The 23764-nt window shown below is 44.4% G+C and overlaps 1 protein-coding gene across 4 annotated transcripts; it reads left to right on the top strand.

The window, feature by feature from the left end:
- The first annotated feature begins 1102 nt into the window (after positions 1-1102).
- st6gal1 (ST6 beta-galactosamide alpha-2,6-sialyltranferase 1) lies at positions 1103-23764 on the top strand. Of its 4 annotated transcripts, XM_004556855.4 has the most exons (9): positions 1103-1382; positions 1918-2002; positions 12501-12707; positions 13437-13799; positions 13907-14171; positions 16190-16287; positions 17107-17208; positions 18988-19162; positions 22266-23764. In XM_004556855.4, the coding sequence occupies exons 2-9, from the start codon at positions 1991-1993 to the stop codon at positions 22529-22531; spliced, it is 1488 nt and encodes a 495-aa protein (XP_004556912.3). In that variant the 5' UTR covers positions 1103-1382; positions 1918-1990; the 3' UTR covers positions 22532-23764. The 4 variants fall into 4 exon arrangements, with proteins under 4 accessions (XP_004556912.3, XP_076745563.1, XP_076745565.1 ...); XM_076889448.1 differs by lacking the exon at positions 1918-2002; XM_076889450.1 differs by lacking the exons at positions 1103-1382; positions 1918-2002 and adding an exon at positions 2867-2901.

Raw genomic sequence — 23764 nt, 5'->3', positions numbered from 1 at the left:
CAGCAATAAAAGTGTAAAAATATCTATCTTAGATTGCAGAAGCAAATTGTCTGCACAGGCTAGGGTGACCAACCGTCCTCTTCTTTTGCACTTGTTGACTTGTAAAAGCATATAAAGACATTTTTTATTTCATAATTCATTAACCACACAGAGAAGGCATCGTCTAAATATGTTAACGTTTTCTTGAAGCAAACAGTATTTTTAAAGTTTTTAACGACTGGTCCAAGTGTCCTTTATGGAAATCAAAATATGGTCACCCGGGCTCATCAGTGTCCTCCTCAGTGATTATTGGTGATATTTTTGTTATCAGTTGTATATCAGCAGAATTCAGCTTAAAGGGGGACAGTGATTTATTGGGGAGCCTGGACCCTTGAGGTCCAGCTATAACCCCAGCACTGTGGGAGAGGAACGTTATGACCTACAAAACTAATGTTTAAGTATGCATGTGACACCAGTGACTGAAGAAGATGTTTCATTTATACAGCAGCCATCCCAAGGCAAGATCAAAGTACAGTTAAAGTAAAGACCCCACAGCACCAGACAGAGAAAACCACAATGATCAGATGATCCCTTAAAGCAGCACTTGGCAAGCACGGGGAAGAAGAGCTTCCCTGTGCCATAACTGCCATAACTGCAGAACCAGCTTCAGATATTGTCATTCATCACTTACATGTTTCAGATCATCAAAAAAATGCAATAAAATTACTTTTAACAAGGCTTGGCTGGATTTTTCCTCTTAATAAAGAAAAACATAAATCGAATTTGTTTTTACTTGGATTAGCTTTGTGTTAAATATATTAAAATGTATTTAATGATCTTAAAAAGTGTGACAAAAAGAAAAGTAAGGTATTGTCATGTACATCCTCTCTCACTTCTCTAAATCTGTTAAACTGGTAAATCTCTTCTTCAAACTGTCTCACAGTTAATTTTAAGATTATGTTTCTTTCCGCAATTTTATGTATGTTCTACTAAACGTGCAATATTATTTTATTTATTTATTTCTAAATTATTTCTGTGAAAGTCTAAAAAGGTGCTATGTAACTTCCATACTAATTTACTTAAATGTATTATTTATGTTTGAAAATCTCACCGGAAATGCGCCGGTCGTGTCAGCGCTAGCTTGTTGCTCGATGCAGCAGCAGGAGCAGCCTGCATGGTGATCGTCACAGAGAAAGACAGTAGAAAAGAGAGGGGCTAAAACGAGAGAGGAGGACTCACCGCTCCCGGCCTCCGCTCATGCATGCGGACAGCGGCCTCGGACCGGACGGACGGACAGCAGGACCGCGAATCACCGGAAACATGGCGGCAACAACAAGCTGCTCGGAGCCTTAGCGTCCACAAATCAGAGGCAGGAGGCGAGCGGAGGAGCATCACCTATGCAGGTCACCTCAGACATCTCTCTCTGTTGATGTGTCTGTGCCGAGCCAATGCCCGGCATGTGCTACTGTATTTACTTTATTCTTGTCAGTCATTAATAATCTTGTGCTCTGTATCTACTGTGCAGCATCATCATTGAACCTCTTATTTTTCACACGTTTTTAAATGTCCTCCTTTCTTCCATCACTCTGATCTTGCTGTCCAACAGCAGCATCATGTGTCTGTCCTGGTGCCATCGTGAGTGAAGCAGACAGTAAAAGTGCTCCTGAGGCCTTTTAGTCCACAGTGCATTAATGCAGCAGTGATAACAGAACAAAGCAACGTGCTGCACATTTATCAGGAAGCTATCATAAAAACACAGTCTGACACGTTTATTATGAGTCTTTACTAAACTAGACTGCAGCTTAACATTTTATTTTTTGTTCTAACACGTTTGCTCCAGTTTCCTTCATTAAGAGTTTATTTTAGATAAACTGTGAAAGAAAGAGTGGACTGGATGTGTATGAACCCTGTGTTTACTGTATATATTCCTTTCCACAGAAGCAATGAGGTGAGCGCTGAAAGCAGCATCCTGTTTCAAACCATCAATACGATCAACGCACTAAGACGAGCCATGGCCTACAAGGTAATGTGCTCACTTCGCCCTCTCGGGTCATCTGCAGTGTTTGCTCTGAATCCTCCGAGCGATATAAATCCGTCCTCTCTGAGCCTGTGTTTGAAATCTCAGCCTCTCTGCGCTCAGAAACGTGTGCTTTGTGATGAAGCTGACTCACAGAGTCAGCAGTAGTACCAGCAGCAGATGCTGTGGGTGTCGAGTTTCATTCACACAGCTTCAGCTGCGCTGAGTATCAGTACAAACATCACAGGGGTGGCACAGCAGCTGTTATAGTAAACAGGAAGCAGCGCAGCAGCGAGGTGTTTGTTCACAAAGCAAAACCGTTTCTGCGTCTGCAGGATCGATCCATCGACCGTCAAACTGCACAAAAGTTCAGTAACCTTCAAACTATGACTGTAGAAGTACATGAAGATGTTAAGACCTTGATCTATGCCCTTCAAGTTTCATTGGAAGTCTGTCGTACTAATGAAGCTCAAATATGTAACATTAATTAAAAAAGGCCAGATTTCACCGTGCACCCTGTTTCCAACCAGCCGGGAACGTGTGAGGATTTTGCTCATTTAGAGTCAAACCAGTGAGAGCTGCGTTAAACTGCTGCGCCTGTGTTCAGTGAGGATTTCAGGAGATGTGATCTGAGGCGTAAATGTCCCACTGCAGCCGACCAATCAGCTGCTGTGCGCTGTGACGCCGCTGCCAACCTCCCTCAGCGGACGGATTAAAACACGCACCCGCCGGCCTTTTTAATCACGGGTAGTTTATGTGTTCATATCTCCTTGCATGACACACACACACGATTCTGCTCTCTGTGTGAGGAGCAGCTTGATTTTGTGATCTCGTGAAGAGAGAAGAGGCCATTTTGTGTCAGTCTTCACTTCCTGGCATCTTTAAAGAGCCGTTTCAGCTCCAGAGTGAGTATCTTCTCAAAGATGCGTGTGTGTGGGGGGGATTTGTCTTAACATCTTTAATCAGATGCCCTATCACAACATCTGTTTGCAGTCAGCAGCACTAAACTGATGCTGCCTCCGTTCACGGGATCATGTTGGAGGCTGGATAAGCTGGTGACCTGCAGATGGACGAAGCCGCTCGGATGCAAAACGCCTCAGATGCTAAAAACTTTTTATTTAATAAAACCTAAAATGAGCAAATAAGGAAAATCATCAGATTATTATCACCAAATTATTTCACAATAAGAGCGTTTGTGGGAAAGCACCCACTGCTGTGGCGCTGACACCTCCAGCTTGATTTCTAAGTGCGAGTGAATGAAGGCTGTTTCTCGCCGAGCGGCTCGCACTGAAGACACGCTTCATAATTTGAAGTGAACGTGTTGAAACAAAGTGTGAGCACAGACAGATGCTACGTCCACACTAACTCGGATAGATTTAAAACGGTGTTTTCGTCTGAAAGCACTCGGCGTCCACACGGCTGAAAACGCTTACGTTCCAGTCCTGCACATGAAACGCAAAAGCGAGTGAGAATCAAAGAGTTTGATCTGTAGCACGTACAGACTGATAATAACCTTTAATAGGGCTGTCAGAGCTGAGAGCAAACACAGCAACTGCTGCCCTCCGCTGTCGTAGTTTAATTGGTCACATGACTGCATCATATGACTAACACGCGTCATCGTTTTCGAAAGTCTCCGTTTTCGCTGTCCACACTGCGACGTGAAAGCACCGTCTTCAAATGAAAGCGTTTTCCATCTCAGTGTGGACGGACAGAGAGGGCTGACGCAGAGACAGGCAACCATATTCACACCTGATTCAGTTACCAATGAACTGTCACGTGTTAGCGCTGCCACCGGCTGCCGACCTGTCCAGATTTCATTTATTTATTCATAAAGCACGTTTAATAACAACAGGGAGCTGACCAAAGTGCTGCACAGAGTAACAGTTAAACAACGACAGGTAAGAAAATTAGGATAAAAGAATTGGTAACTCTCACACAGTTTCAAAAGCCAGAGTAAAAAACTATGTTTTAAGATGCGATTTAAAAAGAGTGACAGTTGGGGCCTTTCTAATGTGGAGAGGTAGATCGTTCCACATTTTCGGTGCCATAACCGCAAATGCCCGATCTCCTCTATGAACCATCCTAGACTTACGTAAGGTAAGGAGCAGGTGATCGCTTGATCGAAGGGCTCTAGACGGCGTATACAGCTGCAATAGGTCAGACAAATAGTCCGGTGCCTGGCCAATTAGCACTTTATTAGTCAAAAGTAAGATTTTGAATTTAATTCTAAAACGCACTGAAAGCCAATGAAGGGAATCAAGCACCGGAGTAATATGTTGGTGTTTCTTCACACGAGTCAAGAGGCGAGCTGCAGCAAGTTGGAGCTGGGCTGAGCTGGACTGACTGACACCCACATACAGTGAACTGCAGTGATCCAGCTGAGTTAAAACAAATGCATGAATTGCTTGTTCCAAGTTAATAAAAGATAAAAAAGATCTCACTTTGGATAGGAGCCTTAATTTAAAAAAGGACCGCTGGACAGCTGAATTAATTTGTTTCTCGAATGTAAGTTTGCTATCCAAGAACACCCCCAGGTTTTTTACATGTGTTTTAACAGCACATGTTAGGTTGCATAAGTCCAGATCTGGGGCATTGAAATTACAGCTCGGTCCAAAAATAATTACCTCAGTTTTATCCTCATTGAAGGTAAGAAAATCTGAGGACATCCAGGTTTTAACTTCGTCGAGACATTTGATTCCATGGGCGTGGAGGTGTTTCTATTAAACCGAAGATAAATCTGGGTGTCGTCGGCATATGAGTGAAAGCAGATGTTATGCTTCCTAAAGATTAGGCCTAGGGGCAACATGTAGATTGAAAAAAGCATTGGGCCTAATGTGGAACCCTGCGGGACACCACAAGTAAAAGGAGCTGGGGAAGAAATAAAATCATCAAGGCTCAGGGGAAAAGTCCTGTCGGAGAGGTACGACCTAAACCATTCCAAGCGGATACCTTTGATACCACATTGCTCCAGATCAGAATGCTGTGGTCAGCAGGATCAAAGGCTGCAGTTAAGTCTAGGAGCTGGAGCACAGCTAGGTCTCCTGAGTCAGTGATTAATAAAATATCATTAAGTATTTTTAGGAGGGCAGTTCCTGTGCTGTGGTGGGTTTTGAAGCCCGGCTGGAACTTCTCAAAAATATTATGACTATTTAGAAAGGTTTGTAGCTGCACTGGCTGCACTACAGCGTGCTTGTATCCAGCTGGTACCACTCCAGGGCTGAGACTATTAAAAATAGTTAAAATGTCGGGACCGACTACCTTAATAATCTTTTTTAGAAAATGGGTCGGGACTCCATCTGAAGGGCAGGATGATGTCTTTATGCTATTGCAAAGATCTTCCACCTGGTTAAGACATACAGCCTCAAACTGGTCAAAAGCAGTTGAGGAGGTATATGTTAATGAGACATTATACAGAGATGGGGTAGATGTAGATCGAAGCCTTTCTATCTTATTAATAAAAAAACTGCAAGAACCTATCGCAAGTTTCAGTGGAGCTATCTATATGGAGAGCGGGGGAGGTATTGAAGACCGAATCAATAACTGAGAAAAGAGAGAGCCCCCCCCCGCGACCCTGAAAAGGACAAGCGGAGGAGAATCCGGTTGTTAAATGATGACGCGACGAATCCTACTTCCGGGTCTAAAGTAGTCTGCGTTTAATATGGCTTTTGTGTTGTTAACATGTTTAATGTTTTGTATTTTCTTCTATTTGATCTCAAAAAGCTCCTAAAACAGTCAGTGATCACTGTTGACCTCCCTCGGCTTTTATTACCGCTAATCATTTATTTAAGCTCAGTTTTTAAAACCTTAGGATGTAACTACAGCCCAGCCCATGCAGCAGTATATGAATGACTAACCTCGTATTGTGGATGGATTATCTCAGTTGTTCTCCAGGCTGAAGTTTGGTCCTTTTACAGCATCCTGCCATGCGATTACATTTGTTCCTGACCACCGAGAACACTCACGTTAACTTTTATCAAGTGGAAAAAAAGTTAGCTTGTTTATATTATGCTAACATAGCTGTGTCGCTAGCGGTCACGTAGCACATCATTATATACCAGCCCAACTTCAGTAACCCTACAAACGTCACTGCTGTTTAGTTTCTGTCTTCATTTATGTTGGAAGTGATAACAGAGCTGTACGTTTGAATTTGTTTCCAAAACCCCGCAGTCAGGACATGCTATATTGTATTTAGATAGAAGCTAGCGAGCTAACTCCCTGCTAACTTCTAACTCCGTTAAATGTCATAAATTCCGTTTTCATGGATGCCTGGATGTTAAACTCAATTGTTACACCTGGTAGAGCAGAACGCTGATCATTTTATTAAAGATGAAAGACTTTAGACAGTTTTTCAACTCTCAGTAATGCCATAGTGATCGTTTGATATATGGACCTGCAGCGGAGTTTAGACCCAGACACGGCTAGTGACGTCAGACTGAACGACCGGATAGATGGATAGAAATTTAAGCTGAGGTTATCGTGGGTGATGATGTACGACACAGCCTAGGACTGGTTGATATGACCCAAAATTCATATCTCGATATTCTTTAGCTGGATGGCGATATACGATATATATCTCGATATTTTTTTAAAGCCATAAAATAAGAACAAACAGAGAGTTTAGTCACACTGTGTCCCAGATGTCACACAGGCACTTTAATTAACATACAGCGTAGATGTACATGAAAAATTACTCAAAAATAAATGATCAGCATTTATTAAACAATAATGATCCCTAAATAAAAGAAAACAATGTTGTTTTTGTGCATAACAAAGAGCTCACAACTGTGCAGTCAAACTGTAAACTAACAGACGCTGAGCATAATAACAAAGGTTTCACAGCTGCTCTGTTCCCAACTTCTACTGCGTGACTGACAGCCTGGAGTTTGAAATCCTCTTCGTAACCACGGCGCTTACAGGTGCCATTTATGGTCCTTATAAACACACAATACGGTAATATTACGTTGAAGCACAGTACGTATCACTCCGCGAGGCTCCTCGGTAGCCGTAATGCTCCGACAATCCATCAAGCGGTGCGGCTTCGTAGCTGACCAAAGTCGTACTAAAACATTTATTGACAGATTGCTGAGCGCTGTGCACATAAAATCGGTTCGCGGTCATCAAGCACAACCAGAATTCATCCATAAGGTGCGCTGTCAACTTTTGAGAAAATGAAAGGATTCTAGGCTGTGCAGATGGCGTTAGCGCGGTTAGCTCGTTAACACGTTGATGCCGTCCAGCCCCACGCACGGGGCAATGCGCAGTAACTCGTTAACGGAGATTTGCCGTCTCCATCTTGTCGCTGCCTGCAGGTGAAGCGATGGGGGAGGAGGGGGAGTTGTGTTCAGTGAAGGATAGAGGCGAGGTCCAGTAACGTTGCGTAAAGACAAAAGTGGACAAAGAGAGGCAAACCTGCGGCTCCACAAGTACAATTATAACGTAACATAGATATAAAGATATAAAGGATATTGTCACAGCTCATATCTCGCATAAAAATATATCGATATTTTTAAAAAACACAGCCCTGCTTGCCCCAAGACGCCTCCTGCTGGTCATTGGCAGAAGGTTTGCCTGCGTGTGCGTCCTCAACTCTGCTGCTCCACCCACAAATTCATCCTCCTCACTAGTGAGGCGCCGTGTCAGAGGACGTAAGTCAGCTTTTCAATAGTCTAAGATTTGTTACTGAGAAGCACCGTTGCACAAATAATCAGCCAAAGGCAGGTTTTCTTACCTTTTGTCCTGAGTATAGCAACTATTGTGGCTATTTCCTTTTTTTTTGGATGCTATATTTCTTATTTCTTTTTCTAATATTTTCTCTAACAAACAGAAAGCAGCCTTTCAAACGGAACAAGTTTACTGCACACAGCTGTAGTCCCTCGGGCATCGCCTGCCCCTGAGACATCAGAACAGGAAGAAGTTGTCAACACGAAAATAAAATTAAATTTAATAACAATCTCATAATGATGATAATACTGATTTAAAGCATTAACCCGACACTGTCAGAGCACTTTGTGTGCTTTTATTCCTGCATGCTAAGATCAGTGGAACTGATGTAACGCACATCTGATTGGTTATTGTTACGTGTGGTCTGAACAGGATGTTGTGATCAGCATTTAGTGCTGCTGAGTCTCAGTCTGCTTGCCGGCGTTATTAGAGGCGCTGAAGAGCTCGTGATTAGACGTGTTGGAACGTCTTTTCAAAAAAGTAAGATGGTTTTTATCTCTTTACTAAAAATCATCATTTCAGGAGATGTTGTTGGTAGACTTGTACTAATTTTGTGTGTGTGTGTGTGTGTGTGTGTGTGTGTGTGTGTGTGTGTGTGTGTGTGTGTGTGTGTGTGTGTGTGTGTGTTAGACCTAATGATTTATCGATAGAGCTGTGCGATATGACCAAAATCTCATATCCCGATATAAGAATTCTATCGTCCGATAACGATATAAATCACACAAATGTAACATTTTCTGTAAACTCTGTGAATCTCTGGCAGCTCGACTTGTGTGAAGTGTTTCCAGCTGTGCGTCGTGTAGCTGGAGTCGAGTTTTAACGATGCATGAAACGATACATTTTTAGACATAAGTTGTAACAGCCGCCGTTTCCTTTGTGAGTATTTATTACACGGCGTGCTGCGGGGAAAACCTGTTCTAACGTTTGAGTCTAAGGTTTATTTTTTAGCACCTGGTGGCTCTTTTTTACTTCTCATCTGTAAATAATCTGCATCTTTCACATGATTCAGTTTATTTTGAAAAGTCTCAACAGGATCTTGAGCTTTATTGTGAAAGGTTTATGTGGAAAATAAACAAGCGGACACGCGATGGTTTTACCGTCCTTGTTGCTAACGACAACGCATACAAACAGGCGCTTGTCCGTCCGTAGTGTGGTTATATTAAATATACGAGAAAGAGAGAACTTTAAGAAACTAATATAGCCACGACAGTGACCATCAAAATAGTGAAAAAATGTTGCCGTAAAGAGTTTATTTTGCGACACCACGAAACAAACGATAGCGTAAAATGAAACGATGTTTTTATATCGTCATCTGATATATATCGTTATATCGAACAGCCCCATTTATCGATTTATTTATTAATGATCAAAAAACAACTACACTACACACTAACTACACACAGCAAACACCTTCAGTGTTGCTCACATCTCTAAACTCGCTCTCGCTGTCTTGACCACAGCTTTCTCCTCTTCCTGAGAAACAAACTGTGACGTGTCGCCGTGTAGTTTGTTTGATTGGTTGAAACGGTGCAGGCGGCCTGCTCTGCTGTAAACGAATGACGTATCAGTGGCGGGACTATGACGCAGGATTTGGGATTATTCACTAACTCTGGAATTAATCCTGGATTTTCTGTGCTGCCTGTCGGGTTTATTTTATTAGAGGAGACGCCATAAACTCAAAGTACAAATGTCTTTCAGATTTATTATTCAGTTAAGTGTTCGATAGGGCTGCCACAATTAGTCGACTAGTCACGATTACGTCGACTATCAAAATCGTCGACGACTGATTTAATAGTCGACGCGTCGTTTGAAGCTTTGTAAGATCCCAAAAGACGCAGGAATAAGTAGCAGGATTTAAGAGTGTAATAACGGACTGAAACAGAAGATGGCAGCACTGCATGTACAAGGATGCCAGCTGCCGTTAAACCCCGAAGAAGAAGAAGCTGTGTCCCAGAATTCATAGCGCGGCCCAGCTCAGTTTCCAACAATGGCGGCAGCTGGTTAGTTTTAATGTTACTCTTATTATTCTTTCCGGGTCACAAAATAAACGTTTAACATATTTTCAGGCGAGATGCTGCTGGTGCAATCCCATATGGAAAAGATATTTATAAATCTTATAAAGTTTGTATCTGTCTTGTGTGAAACTTGTATGAAAAGCATATAAGAGTGAAAACAGATATAAGATCCCTTGAAAAATTATATAATGAAACTTGTATGTTTTGGATACTTACTAAAACAACATATGAAAGTAATGAGAAAGTGGCCACTTTCATGAGTAAATCATAGAAGTTTTTACTATTTCTTTTCCATATGGGATAAGCTGTATGTCCAATGGATGATGATCTGATTAGTCGACTAATCGCAAAAATAATCGGTGACTAGTTGACTATCCAAATAATCGTTTGTGGCAGCCCTACTTACAACAACAAGTGTACCCTCAGGAAGATTGCAACAGCAGTCACTGGTGATGTTTAGCAACAGTTTGGCAGCATGGATGAGACGGTCATGTTGATAAAATATTCAAAACCAGAGATATGAATGATTGAGCTCAACAGAAATATGGAAAACTCAGACCTACTAAAAAGGCTGATTAACAGAAGGACTTTCATTCCCTGCAGCAAAGCTCATCTGTAATGAAATACACAAATTATCATTTATCATATCATATATCATTTATTAGTCAACTATAAGTTAAACATTGCTGGTATGGTTCAGTGACTGAATCACTTCTGTTGCAACAAATCAACAGAAACAAAGACAGGGCTAAAATGTCACAGTTGCAGGAACCTGAACGAATTATTTCAAATGAAAAAACAAACTTTTTTGTTCAGTTTAGTTTTAGTTTTAGTCCTACTGACCAATCAGTTATCAGAAAAACAGCCCCTCGACTCCTGAACATCGCTCAGACATCAGAGTGTGGAGAGAGCGAGGCTCTGAAGTCGCTAAAGCTGCGCGGAGCGTCGGCGTGTTACTTCAGACAGCGTGACAGCGGTCAGAAGAGTGAAGTCTGATTATTGGCGTCATGTGACAGAATGTCTGTCTCAGACGTGCAGCGTTTACACTTCTGGACTGTCAGTGTGGTCGTTTTGCTCCACGCCTGCACAAATCAACCACATCGAGGTGAAAGATGGACACAGCTCGATGTTAGCAGACTTTAGTAAACCAGCTCCTCTCTGGTCTTACTGAGCGAAGGCCATGAAGAGGTCACACCCCAAACACGTCCTGTAAAAAAACAAAAACAACAGAGCTTGTTCGTGACTTTCAGCGTGACTCGAGGCGTGCTCGCAAAAGTCTGTGACGAGTCTGACACTGTTGTAAAGACTCACCTTTCAGCACACTCTCTTCACCAGATGCTCCTTTTTTCTTTTCCTGACCTTTGCCTGTGTGTGGTGGTTGCCCTGAGCAACTTCATACTGAGTTATGAATGTTAAACTTCACCACAACCTTCGGTGTCCATCACTTCCAAAGTGTAGCATTTTGAAAGCTGATGGTTCTTCTTTGATGCATGCATCATTTGTAAGCTGCTTCCTCGTGTTTGTCTCTGTGGTGTGAGTGTGAGTGGGCACAATAGTCTCCTTTTACGAGGCTAAATCGCCGTGGTAACTGACACCGAACACATCACCTGGTCAGGAGCTGGTGATGTGCAGAGCGAAGAACCAAGAGTCAACTGGATTGCAGTGTGACTGAAGCATGCATGGAATCATTTGGTGATTTAGAAGATGTGTAAATGTTTTTATAGTCTGATCTGCTGCTGGAAACCTGATCAATCAGATTAATTTCACTTTGATCGGCGACAAGCTGAAGTGATTTCCACGTCTTCTTTTTCAGGCTGTGGCACAGTTAGAAGACTTAACTTCAGGACTTTGTTTCTTTCCACCATCCTTTTTGTATTTTTGGTATCTGGATTGTTTTGAGGACCTTCTGTGTGAACCAGCTTTTTATTAGCACCTCGTGCTTTGGTTGATTTTTATGTTCATCCAGTTTGTTTCTTCTCCCGACCTTTATTAGGTTTTTTAGCCAAATGTTTTGTTCCACATTTTTATTTGTAGCTCTGTTTTTGTGTGTTGCGTTCTTCTGTCAGTTTAAACTCGTGAGATTCTTCCCAGACGCCTTAACGCCCACTCACATTCTGGGCCATCTGACTTCAGGAAATCACATGATAGGGTGGGGCCAGGTTTCACAATGAGCTTACCCGAAACTCTGGCTGATTGTGACCCACACCCGTTTTCACACCTCGGCTCATGTGGTTAGGTAGAGGATCATCAGGAAACTCCCACTGGGTTTAAATCTGGGACTCTCCACCAGTTGACCCTAGAGCTGAAGAAGCTTCTGGGATGAGAGGTGGAACATCTTCAAGCAACTTAAAGAAGTCCAGACGCTTTTCTTTCCAAGCTCCTTAGACTGCGATGACCTGGATGACTGAGAACCTTCAGACATATTTGTGAACACTAAAAATTTGTTTTATTGTCTCAGGTGACAGAAAAGCATCAGCTACAGTCAGCTGTGAAGATTAGCAGAGATTAACTGAACACATCACCTTGATATTGCTGAGTCTTAATTTCATGTGTGAAATCTCTTAAACAGCACTGACGGAGCCGTTACAGGAAGCTGAGCTCTGTGGGTTCTCATCAGCTGCTGTGATGAAAGCTGAATTCTCCCGATACTGAACATGAAATGTGCCGCACCCTCACCCCGTCTTTTATAAGCTGACCCACAACACAGAGTCCAGGTGAGACACAGCGGCTCTGATGTGTAATACAAACCTTTCATTCTGTCTTTGCAGATACCCGCGGCAGCGATGGACAGAGTCAGCCTGCTGTGGCGTCTGAGGCGGCGGGCTCGCCGCGGCGTGCTCTGCATGACCTTCTTCTGCATCTCCATGGCTCTGCTCTACGCCATCTGTGCTGAAAACAGCGTGCCCGTCACCGACGCCATCTTTGGCGTCCGGGCACGAACCCGCGCGCAGCCTCATGCACACAATGTCATCAAGGTGCGAAAAGTTTAACCACAACCGGAAACATTTCATTGAATAGTTTCTATTCAACCCACAGCAAAACTACTGCAAGGAAAACAAAGTTTTAAATTCAGGTGAAAAATGAAATTTGGCAAGAAAACAAACAAACACGCACTGTGCAAAAGTCTTGAGCCACCCCTTGTTTCTAGATATTTTGCTTCCAAGCAGCCAGATGTTTTAAAATGTTGTCCCTACACATAAGAACAACTTTTATTAGCAGACTGTCACAAAAACACATCATTTGTTCTCATTTCTTTGGTTAAATATCGAAAAGTCTCAAAGGCAATACTGTGTTCGCACCGACAAGCTGATTCCCAAACTCAGTGAGTGGAGGCCAGAAGAAGACGCAGCAGACCTAAAAACAACTACAGCTGAACAGTATCTGAAAGTCATGTCCTTAGAAGACCTGACACAGAACCACAGAGAAGCATCTGGCACGTCAGTCGGCGCTCTGCTGTTCCCTGAACCAATCAGAAATAGCCTCAAGGCCAAAACCAGGGTTTAGTGGTCCAGCTTTCGTTCTCTCCATCGTCATATTTAAGGTGCTGCAGCTGCGCTCCAGCGAGAGGAAGCTACAGGCTCGATGCTTGAGCTGGTGTCAAGCACCACCTGAAAGTCTGCACCACTTCCTGAGGGGGAAGAAACGAACAGACTTGAGTTATTTTTGGTGAATCACAATAATGTTGATGCTGCTGATTCCCACAGGTGCTGCGAGGTGGAGCCAAGCCCATGTACACGGACCCTCAGAAGCTCCCGGGCGTCATCCCAGGCGACCCTCGCCGTCCGATCCCCATCCTGTCCTCGTCCAACCACAGCCACGAAGCCAGGGATTCGTCGTCGAAGCGGAAACAGCGGGAGCCCCCGGGGTTTTTCAGCCGCCTGCTGCCGCGCCCCTTCACGCGAGCGCTGGAGACCCTGTTCGGGGGCCGGCGGAAGGGCGAGCTGAGCGGCAGAGGCAGCGACGCTGAGTTCTTCGGGCCTAACGGGCTTTTGGGAGAGGTGTGGGACGACGAGATGTCCAGCAGCATGCTGGGGACCAGGATGAAGAAGGTGGTGCAGAACTACCAGGTGAGTCGTGGACCAGTGACGCAGCGTCTACAAGTTACATGCAGGCTAAGTCCAGATTTATATGGACTGACGCGCTCCTCCCTCCATGTTTCTGGTGTTTCTGTCAGGCGATGAACAAATACGGAGTCGAGCTGTCGGGCCCCGGCGGCGTCTCTGGCACGCCGAAGCTGAGCGGTCCCGAGCTTCTCTGCCAACTGAAGGACAAAGTAGAGGTCGCGACTTTGACCCCTGACCTCCAGCCCTTCTCCTTGCTGCCCTGGGCCACCCAGCTGCCTCCGCAGCAGCTGACCTCGGACCTCGGACCCTACAAGAGCTGTGCTGTGGTGTCATCGGCGGGTTCACTGCGCTACTCTGGGCTGGGCAAAGAGATCGGTGAGACATTTAACCCTTTAACCCTTTAAGACCTACCATAGAACCAAGTCCACCAGAGCTTATATTATATTTTTACCTGCTGTGGAGCCATTTTTGGGTGGCGTGCCCGCTCCGATCGGCTGTAAAGGGTTAAAGCCGGTCGGAGCGGGCACGCTCTGTTTTGCGTAACTATTTTTAAATCCCGGTAGCTCTGCAACCACGTGAGCTAGCACAGTAATTTTTTTGCATATGAAACCGGAGGAGTTGTACTTACATCTGATGCCATCAGCTTGTCCTCGGTCACAGTTTCCTTCCACATATAGCTTTGCAAAAACTGCATAAAAACATAACAAGAACATAATATTCCAGAAACACGCTTTGCCGATCCGATCAGCTGTTCATAACACTTCCTATGTCCATCAGCACGAACTATCGCATGTCCGCCATGACCTGCCCGAAACCGGAAGTGACGTCATTTTTGCGGAAATGTAGTTTTTTACCATCAGGGCCTCATGAGCCTATACTTGTGTTTTTAAAAGTTATGTTTGACTTTATGACTTTCTGTGTCGTTTCTGGGATGCTGAGGACTCATATTGCACTGCTGGAAATAGTTTATTTTGATGCACATGCTGCTTTTTTTGCAAATTTGCATTATAATATTTATTTTCGTTTTTCCTGCAGTGTTTAAAAATTGGTGTATTTCAAAAATAAAACTATGAAGACACTTAAAATTAATTTCCTGTGGTGGGAAACTAGTTTGTGCAACTTTTTTGTATTTACAGTTTTGAGGGATAAGCCTCTTAAATTTCTCTAACTAGAAATATATGTTAAGAAAGCAAAAACAATTTAAATTTTTTTTGTAGTTTATTGCACTTTTTTGCAATTTATGTAATTACTATGCACTTAATGCAGACATATTATTAAAATTTTGGCTATAATGGTTGTATTGATGTATATCAACTTGAAATGCTCCCAGAAATGGCTCCACAGCATGTAAAAATATAATATAAGCTCTGGCGGACTTGGTTCTATGGTAGGTCTTAAAGGGTTAAATGTGGATTTGATGCTTTTGACTCCCAAAGTCTGGGATTTAAAAAGGACACGTCCCTCACATCTGGACAGTCCAGAGGATGAGACGATATTTCTCTGTCGAGAACCTCAGAGCTGCTCTTCTCCTCCCAGCATCAGCAGTGAGCAGCACGCGAAACATAAACAGCACGGTTCAAAGTGAGGTTTGGTGTAAGTGCTGAGCCCTGCTGCTCTCACACAGGATCGTTTTCGCTGTGTGAAAGTTGCAAAGCAAAGTTGCTCTCTGCAGCACATTGTCCCTGAACCACAGATGAAGGATGTGTTTGAGCTGTTTTCTGCAGAAGTCTGGTAGCTCCAGAGTTTCTCACCCAGCATGTCTGCAAACACAGTTTGCTTGGTGCTCTGACTGAAGTGTGAGCTGCGTGCAGCGCCTGTATAACCAACTGCCGTGCTGGTGGGTGGAGGTTTGGTGGTCAGGATCATTTCTCTGTTGCTGGAGGATGATGTGCTGGCTGTTGGCATTAGCCATAAAAGGGTGGAGTGTCCCCTCTAAAGGCCCCTCGAGGCCCCAGGGCAGTCTGGGAACATCTTGCTGTTGCCTCAGAGGAGGCAGGAAGAGGAATGTCTGCTGCCCACACGGCCCGGACAAGCTGCAGGAAACGGGTGAATGGACAGACTGTCCAACTGAGACTAAGCTCCACCACTGTGGGACAGAACAAGTCAGCTGCTCTTTTCTTTTTCTGCTGTTTGTGTCCGAAAACGTGGAGGAGGCACAAAGTTAGTGTGAAAATAGGCTGAAAACACATTTAGGTGACCTCAGACTGCTTTAGATTCACCCAGTGTTCCTGCTGAAGTCAGCTCTTTATGTAATAACTGACTTTATCATCATCTTTTAAATTAAGTGTGTGTGTGTGTGTGTGTGTTCTTGGTTGATGAACAGAAAACGCGTCACTTCAGCGAATCACAAACTTTCACTTCTTCTTAACCGAATTAGTTTTCTCGTTTTTCAGACTCACATGAAGCTGTGCTGCGCTTCAACGCTGCGCCCACCACCGGGTACGAGAAGGACGTCGGGTCCAAAACCACCATCCGCCTCATCAACTCACAGGTGGGCACAGACACAGGTGGTGACAGCTGAGCTGAGAGGAAGTGCTTCACTGCAAACGAGACAGACGTGGTGATAATAAGACGAGAATCCAAAGATCGTCTGCGCGTTGATTGTTAATCTGCAGCCAGTTTTATACGATAATTTTCTCTGTCACACTTATTAACTTGTGTTCTTCTGATTGGTTGCCCCTCATAAGCAAAATATTTCAACAGTAGATCTGATTGAGATCCCCCTCTGTGACATCACAGAGATCCAAGAGGAGAAAAACTGTGTGAAACGAAGCGTTTAGGCTGATTTTGGCCTCATTGTTAGAAACCTGGGTGTCTAATATCAACACAACAATGTGACAGAAATAATGTTAATTGTTTTTATTTTTTAATAACTTTTCCATACAACACGTGCAGCTTTGTTATTTAAATCACTTTGTTTAGTGTGTGAGAGCGTTCGGCTCTCCGCCACAGTTTGGAGTAAAGTCGAGTTTGTAACGACGCTGCAGGCGATGGTCGCGCTGAAGAGGTCGAGTTTGCAGATGGGCTGTGGGCGTTTCAGTGCAGAGCAGCTGCCTGTGGCTGTTTTTAGATGCTTTTATGTGAGAACACCTCGCTGTGAGGATCTGCAGAATGCTTCTGAATACGGCAAAGTCAAAACTCTACTGAGTGGATTTGGATTAATCAGTAGAACCAGAGAATTTAGCTGCTCGGTTTTCACAGCTTTTCATTTTTAAAGAGTTTTAAAAGTCATGTTTTATTTATTAAAGCTTGAGAGACGCGGCTCGCTAAGCGACGTGTGTCAGTGTGCTTTTTCTCTGAATCTTTACAGGTGATGGCGTCTGATGACCACCGCTTCCTGTCCAGTTCTCTGTACAGCTCAGGTGTTCTGGTGGCCTGGGACCCCGCCCCCTTCTCTGCAGATCTCACAAAGGTGATGCGTTTGGATTTAAGCTAGAAGCTCTGTCACAACCAGCGTGCGTTTAATAACTTTTGTTAAATTGTTCAAATTAAGTGTAGAATTTTTGTCAAATAAGAGACACATTTATTCAAGTTTTCCTCCTACGGCTCCGTCGGGTGCACATATTCCTGCACACGCTTGTATTAATCAGTTTGTGGTTTCTTTGGACATTTGTGGATTTTAGACTAACATGGACGAGCACAGGTAAGCATGATGGTGTGTCTGACTGCAAGAATTCTGTTTGGAAAATGTCACGTTTGTGCAAAAACAGTGGAACATACAACATAACTTTGCTGTGCACACAGTCGATACCTGCATCTGTATTTGAGTCTAATAGGCCACGCCCCTAATAAATAAAATGTAAAGCTTTATGACGGGAAGATTCGCTCCAGGGCAAAGCCAAACATTTTAACACGAGTCTGTGGGGACTGGCTCACTGCTGGGACCTCTAGTGGACACTTGAGGGACTGCAGGTTGTGGCTCTTGCGCACTGGCTTCTTTTCAGAATCAGAATCGTCTTTATTGGCCAAGTATATGTGCCGACACATACAAGGCATTTGGTTCCGGTAGATGGAGGCTCTCAAGCACAGCAATGTAAATCACACACACACACGTGTCTATATACACACATTACACAAAGCTGTGTAAACCAACTATAAATAACCAATCTAAACTTATATACATAGAATACAGAAATGAGGTGGAATGAATACTACAGAATGTACATAAGGTGCAGTTGCAGTCTGGCAGTGGGAGCAGTGTGACAGGTCAGCTGTTTAGGAGGGAGGTGGCGAGGGGAAAGAAACTGTTCCTGTGTCGGGTGGTCCTGGTCTGCAGGCTTTTCTCAGGAGCTTAAAGGTTGACATGATGAAGTGTTCCCCTCGTGGATGCACAGAGCGTGGAGCCGGTCTGACTCTGCGCTGCAGGGAAACTGAACGAGTCGTCAGTAAATCCAGTTACCAGCAGGAACAACTGCTGGTTCTCCAGCTTCAGAAGCCGTTTCTCTGATGCATAATTCATGTGTTTATCCTGAGAGGACACGTCTACCACTACACAGGATTTCTTCTGCTCTTTGTTTTTATTCCTGGACTCCACTCGAGTAACCTGGCACGATTAAAACCCAGTGGACAAAAGACGTCATTTATCTTGTGCTGCTCCTTTATGCAGCCCAGCTGGTCTGCTCTGAATGCATCTTGTCTGTTGTCCCTTTAAATGGAGACTCTTTCGTTACTGGAAGCTGCATAAAGGACAACTCTGACATTTAGGCCTCAGTCCAGCAGTGGGACTGAAAGATTTGCACATGAAGGACACTCCAAACAGCGGGGGGGCCCTGGCCCTTCTTTTCCTCTCCGAAGCCGCCGCCCCCTACATTATCTCTGCAGCCTTTATGTGGTAGAAAAGTCATGATCCCAGTGAGATTCTCAGGGTCTGAGCTTTTAAGTTTCTGGTTTATTTGAGCTGCTGTTTTCAGTATTTTTGTGATGTTTGTATTTATGCAGTTTATCAGTTCCTCTCACGTCTTTGTTCCCCTGTTTTCAGTTATGGTTGCTCACTTTCTGTTCTAAAACATCCCTCGGTCACTAACTAGTTAACGTCCTGTTTCTGCAGCCTGCACAGAGCGTCTCCCTGATAACTCAGTCAAAGGGAAGCATCAGTAAAACAAAGACTGAAGCAGCAGGATTGGTGCTGATACTGAATGTATTTTGAGGTGTCAGTTAAAACTCATACCTGTATGCCCCTCCTCCCCCGCAGTGGTTCAACAGGACTGATTACCCCATCTTCGCCCAGTACCAGAGGTACAGGAGGCTCCACCCTCTGCAGCCCTTCTACATCCTGCATCCTCGCTTTGAGTGGCAGATCTGGCAGCGAATACAGGACAACATGGCCGAGCCCATCCAGAAGAACCCGCCCTCCTCCGGCATGCTCGGTATGGTTTTCTCTCACTTCCTGTTTATGCTACAAACTGCCTTCATAACACACGTGGGGCAGAAATCTGAAACAAAACATTTACTGAATACTCGTTAAAATATAAACTCAGAGGTCACTAATGTTCAAGTCCTGTGTGCGGTTAGATATCAGATGTTTGTGTCTGCGACCTGATTGGCTGCATTGATCGTGTGTTGTTTGTTTTCTGTAAATGTCTCCTGGTCCAATCACGATCTTCTGAAAGAACGTTTGTGTGACAGCTGCTTATTGGTCCAGGCCGATCCGCTGATCGATGAGGCATCATCCGCCTCACTCCTTTGATCTCTCTGCACCGCCCGTCTCAGCCTTCAGCTTCACCTCAGAGTCTGCGCACCAGGCGAACTCTGCAGGAGCGATAATGAGGCGCCCAGCGATGTGACATCGCCGGCGTGCGCTGTGGGCGGAGAACAGCGAGCATAATGACACAGAACGAAGAAAGACTGAAATCTACTTCAGGAAACTTTGCCCTCTTCATGACGCTGTCGTTAGAGTGTCATGTGACGAACCGACACACGTTTGTTTTTTCCTGGCTTCTTTTTTTGGTACTTTTAATTTATAGAAACGACTCCGCAGGCTGCAGCAAAAACATTTCCTTTGGTTTTAGGGGTGAAACGTCCCTTTAAGGTTGAACGCATATATATACAAACTCCTCTGTGTCTTCTGTCAGTTGTCTTCCTGTTTTATTTTGAAAGTCTGTTCCTCGTGGTGTTTTGAGTGAGTTCCGCCGTACCCGCCGGGAGTCTTTTTACTCCTCGTCCTTCCCCTCAGTCTCAGTTTGGTTTCTTTGTAGCCGAGGACGACTCTTGATTTTCATATTTCTCTCCTCCAACGTCTTCCGTTCATGTCACGAGTTTCACAAATGCAGGATCTGATTTGTAACTGGAGCTCCGCCTCCTTTGGTGTCTGATATTAGAGCCTCAGTTCATTATAAACATCTCTCCTCCAGGATCATCAGACAGGAAGTAGATCTGTTACACAGAGGTGATTATACAGTGGGGCAAAAAAGTATTTAGTCAGCCACCGATTGTGCAAGTTCCCCCACTGAAAATGATGACAGAGGTCAGTAATTTGCACCAGAGGTACACTTCAACTGTGAGAGACAGAATGTGAAAAAGAAATCCATGAATTCACATGGTAGGATTTGTAAAGAATTTATTCGTAAATCAGGGTGGAAAATAAGTATTTGGTCACCTCAAACAAGGAAAATCTCTGGCTCTCACAGACCTGTAACGTCTTCTGTAAGAAGCTTTTCTGTCCCCCACTCGTTACCTGTATGAATGGCACCTGTTTGAACTCATCATCTGTATAAAAGACACCTGTCCACAGCCTCAAACAGTCAGACTCCAAACTCCACCATGGCCAAGACCAAAGAGCTTTCGAAGGACACCAGGAAAAGTATTGTAGACCTGCACCAGACTGGGAAGAGTGAATCTACAATAGGCAAGCAGCTTGGTGTGAAAAAATCAACTGTGGGAGCAATCATCAGAAAATGGAAGACATACAAGACCACTGATAATCTCCCTCCATCTGGGGCTCCACGCAAGATCTCATCCCGTGGGGTCAAAATGATCATGAGAACGGTGAGCAAAGATCCCAGAACCACACGGGGGGACCTGGTGAATGACCTGCAGAGAGCTGGGACCAAAGTAACAAAGGTCACCATCAGTAACACACTACAACGGCAGGGAATCAAATCCCGCAGTGCCAGACGTGTTCCGCTGCTGAAGCCAGTGCATGTCCAGGCCCGTCTGAAGTTTGCCAGAGAGCACATGGATGATACAGCAGAGGATTGGGAGAATGTCATGTGGTCAGATGAAACCAAAGTAGAACTTTTTGGTATAAACTCAACTCGTCGTGTTTGGAGGAAGAAGAATACTGAGTTGCATCCCAAGAACACCATACCTACTGTGAAGCATGGGGGTGGAAACATCATGCTATGGGGCTGTTTTTCTGCCAAGGGGACAGGACGACTGATCCGTGTTAAGGACAGAATGAATGGGGCCATGTATCGTGAGATTTTGAGCCAAAACCTCCTTCCATCAGTGAGAACTTTGAAGATGAAACGAGGCTGGGTCTTCCAACGTGACAATGATCCAAAACACACCGCCCGGGCAACAAAGGAGTGGCTCCGTAAGAAGCATTTGAAAGTCCTGGAGTGGCCTAGCCAGTCTCCAGACCTCAACCCCATAGAAAATCTGTGGCGGGAGTTGAAAGTCCGTGTTGCTCGGCGACAGCCCCAAAACATCACTGCTCTCGAGAAGATCTGCATGGAGGAATGGGCCAAAATACCAGCTACTGTGTGTGCAAACCTGGTAAAGACCTATAGTAAACGTTTGACCTCTGTTATTGCCAACAAAGGTTATGTTACAAAGTATTGAGTTGTATTTTTGTTATTGACCAAATACTTATTTTCCACCCTGATTTACCAATAAATTCTTTACAAATCCTACCATGTGGATTCATGGATTTTTTTTTTTTTTCACATTCTGTCTCTCACAGTTGAAGTGTACCTCTGGTGCAAATTACTGACCTCTGTCATCATTTTAAGTGGGGGAACTTGCACAATCGGTGGCTGACTAAATACTTTTTTGCCCCACTGTATGTAATGAGAAGGTTGTTTCTGCTAACAGACCTGCTCTGGTTCTGCAGCATGTGTGCGGGCCGTGGAGGACGTGAACATGTTGGCGGACCTACAGTGCGTAGGCAGCTGTGCTGTTCGTTACACAACTGAGGACAAAGCTGTGGGCTGGATGAAGAACACATGAAGGCTTCATGTTTGTAGATGTTGCTCCAAAGTGAGGATCAGTCCTAACCAGCGCTGGGCCACATGGGCAGAAATGATATCTTCATATATTTAGTCTGAAAGACGTCTTTGTTTCCAGGATTTCAAAAGAAATCATTTTCACTCAGTTGGGAATATTCTGTGTCAGGTTTCATGTCCTCCTGTGACCTTCTGTGGTTCTGGTTATTCGATTTTATTTGATTTATATAAGCACAACAGAGGAAGCACCAAACTGTCTGAAAAGCTCTGCAAAGTGTCCTCATGCCCTCTGCTTCCTGTCCAGGCACCGTCCTGATGATGTCGCTGTGCGAGGTGGTGCACGTGTACGAGTTCCTGCCGTCCCGGAGGAAGACGGAGCTCTGCCATTACTACCAGCGTTTCTACGACGCCGCCTGCACGCTGGGCGCCTACCACCCGCTGCTGTACGAGAAGAACCTGGTTAAGCGCATGAACCAGGGCTCCGACCGCGACATCTACACCAGCGGACGCGTCACGCTGCCCGGCTTCAGGAAGCTGAACTGCAGCCAGACTGCTGGAGGAGACCGCTGACTGCATCAACGCACAAATCTGAGTCCTGCATGAAGATGAGCCGACGCATGCAAACCTCATCCTCACTACCGAACCACAAAGAGCGCTCTATAAATATTTCATGCTGTTAACACACACTGGAGTCCGACCAGCTCATACATGTGCTGCTGTACACACATCCCTGTGAGGTCATTGACGTGTGATCACTGGATGCTTCTTAGTTGCCCAAATTTTGATGCTCATGTTGACCTTAGAGGATAATTCTGGTGGTTTTCAAGCAATCTCAGTGATTGCCTTTAACTCAGGGGTGGGGAACTCCAGGCCTCAGGGGCCGGCGTCCTGCGGGTTTTAGATCTCACCCTGGGCCAACACACCTGAATCACATGATTAGTTCATTGATAGGCCTCTGGAGAACTTCAAGACATGATGAGGTCATTTAACCACTTAGATCAGCTGTGTTGGATCAAGAACACATAACCTGCAGGACACCGGCCCTCGAGGCCTGGAGTTTCCCACCACTGCTATAACTGCGAGGTGGAGAGCGTATGAGTGAGTGACAGACCACCAAAAATGTCCTCTGATCAAAAAGTGCATATTAATATTTTCCAGGACAGATTCCCTGACATCCAGCCTGTTTTGAGGGGTCCAAAATCATTTCTTCCTGAAGTTAAAAAGCAGATAAAATCCAAAATTTAGCAAACTGGGTCATAAATATCAGTCGTGCGCAGGTCCAGCGACACCGTCTCTGCTTGTGTGTTTGTGTTCTGGTTTCTTGTTCAGGCAGCAGGAGGCCGCTGTGCCTCTGTGTGATTACATACATGATGCTTACACACCTCACTGAACCCGTTTATTGAAGAAGATACTGCCTGCAGATGCGTTTACTTCTAACTTAACCCAAAAGGTCACTTCGTAGGTTTTTTACACACTTTGTGAGTCCTGCCATTTCCAGTAATCTTTTTGTAATCCTCACGTAGTGTAAATATTATGAGAGTATTATAGGAGGAGGGTCTTTACTGTGATATCAGCATTTGATTTTTCTCCAACGTAAAAGCCCCACTCGGTTTATATGGACATGCTAACTGATATTTTATTTGCAGTATTTGTTTCTTCAGTCCGTGACACACTGAGCTCGTGGCAAAAACATGACACAAAATCCAAACTTATACAGGGTGGGCCGTTTCTATGGATACAGCGTAATAACATGGGAATGGTTGGTGATATTAAAGTCCTGTTTGTGGCACATTAGTATATGTG

Source organism: Maylandia zebra, linkage group LG10 (genome assembly GCF_041146795.1).
Source record: "Maylandia zebra isolate NMK-2024a linkage group LG10, Mzebra_GT3a, whole genome shotgun sequence".
NCBI classification, from domain to species: domain Eukaryota; kingdom Metazoa; phylum Chordata; class Actinopteri; order Cichliformes; family Cichlidae; genus Maylandia; species Maylandia zebra.
This window is presented reverse-complemented; position numbering and strand designations above follow the sequence as displayed.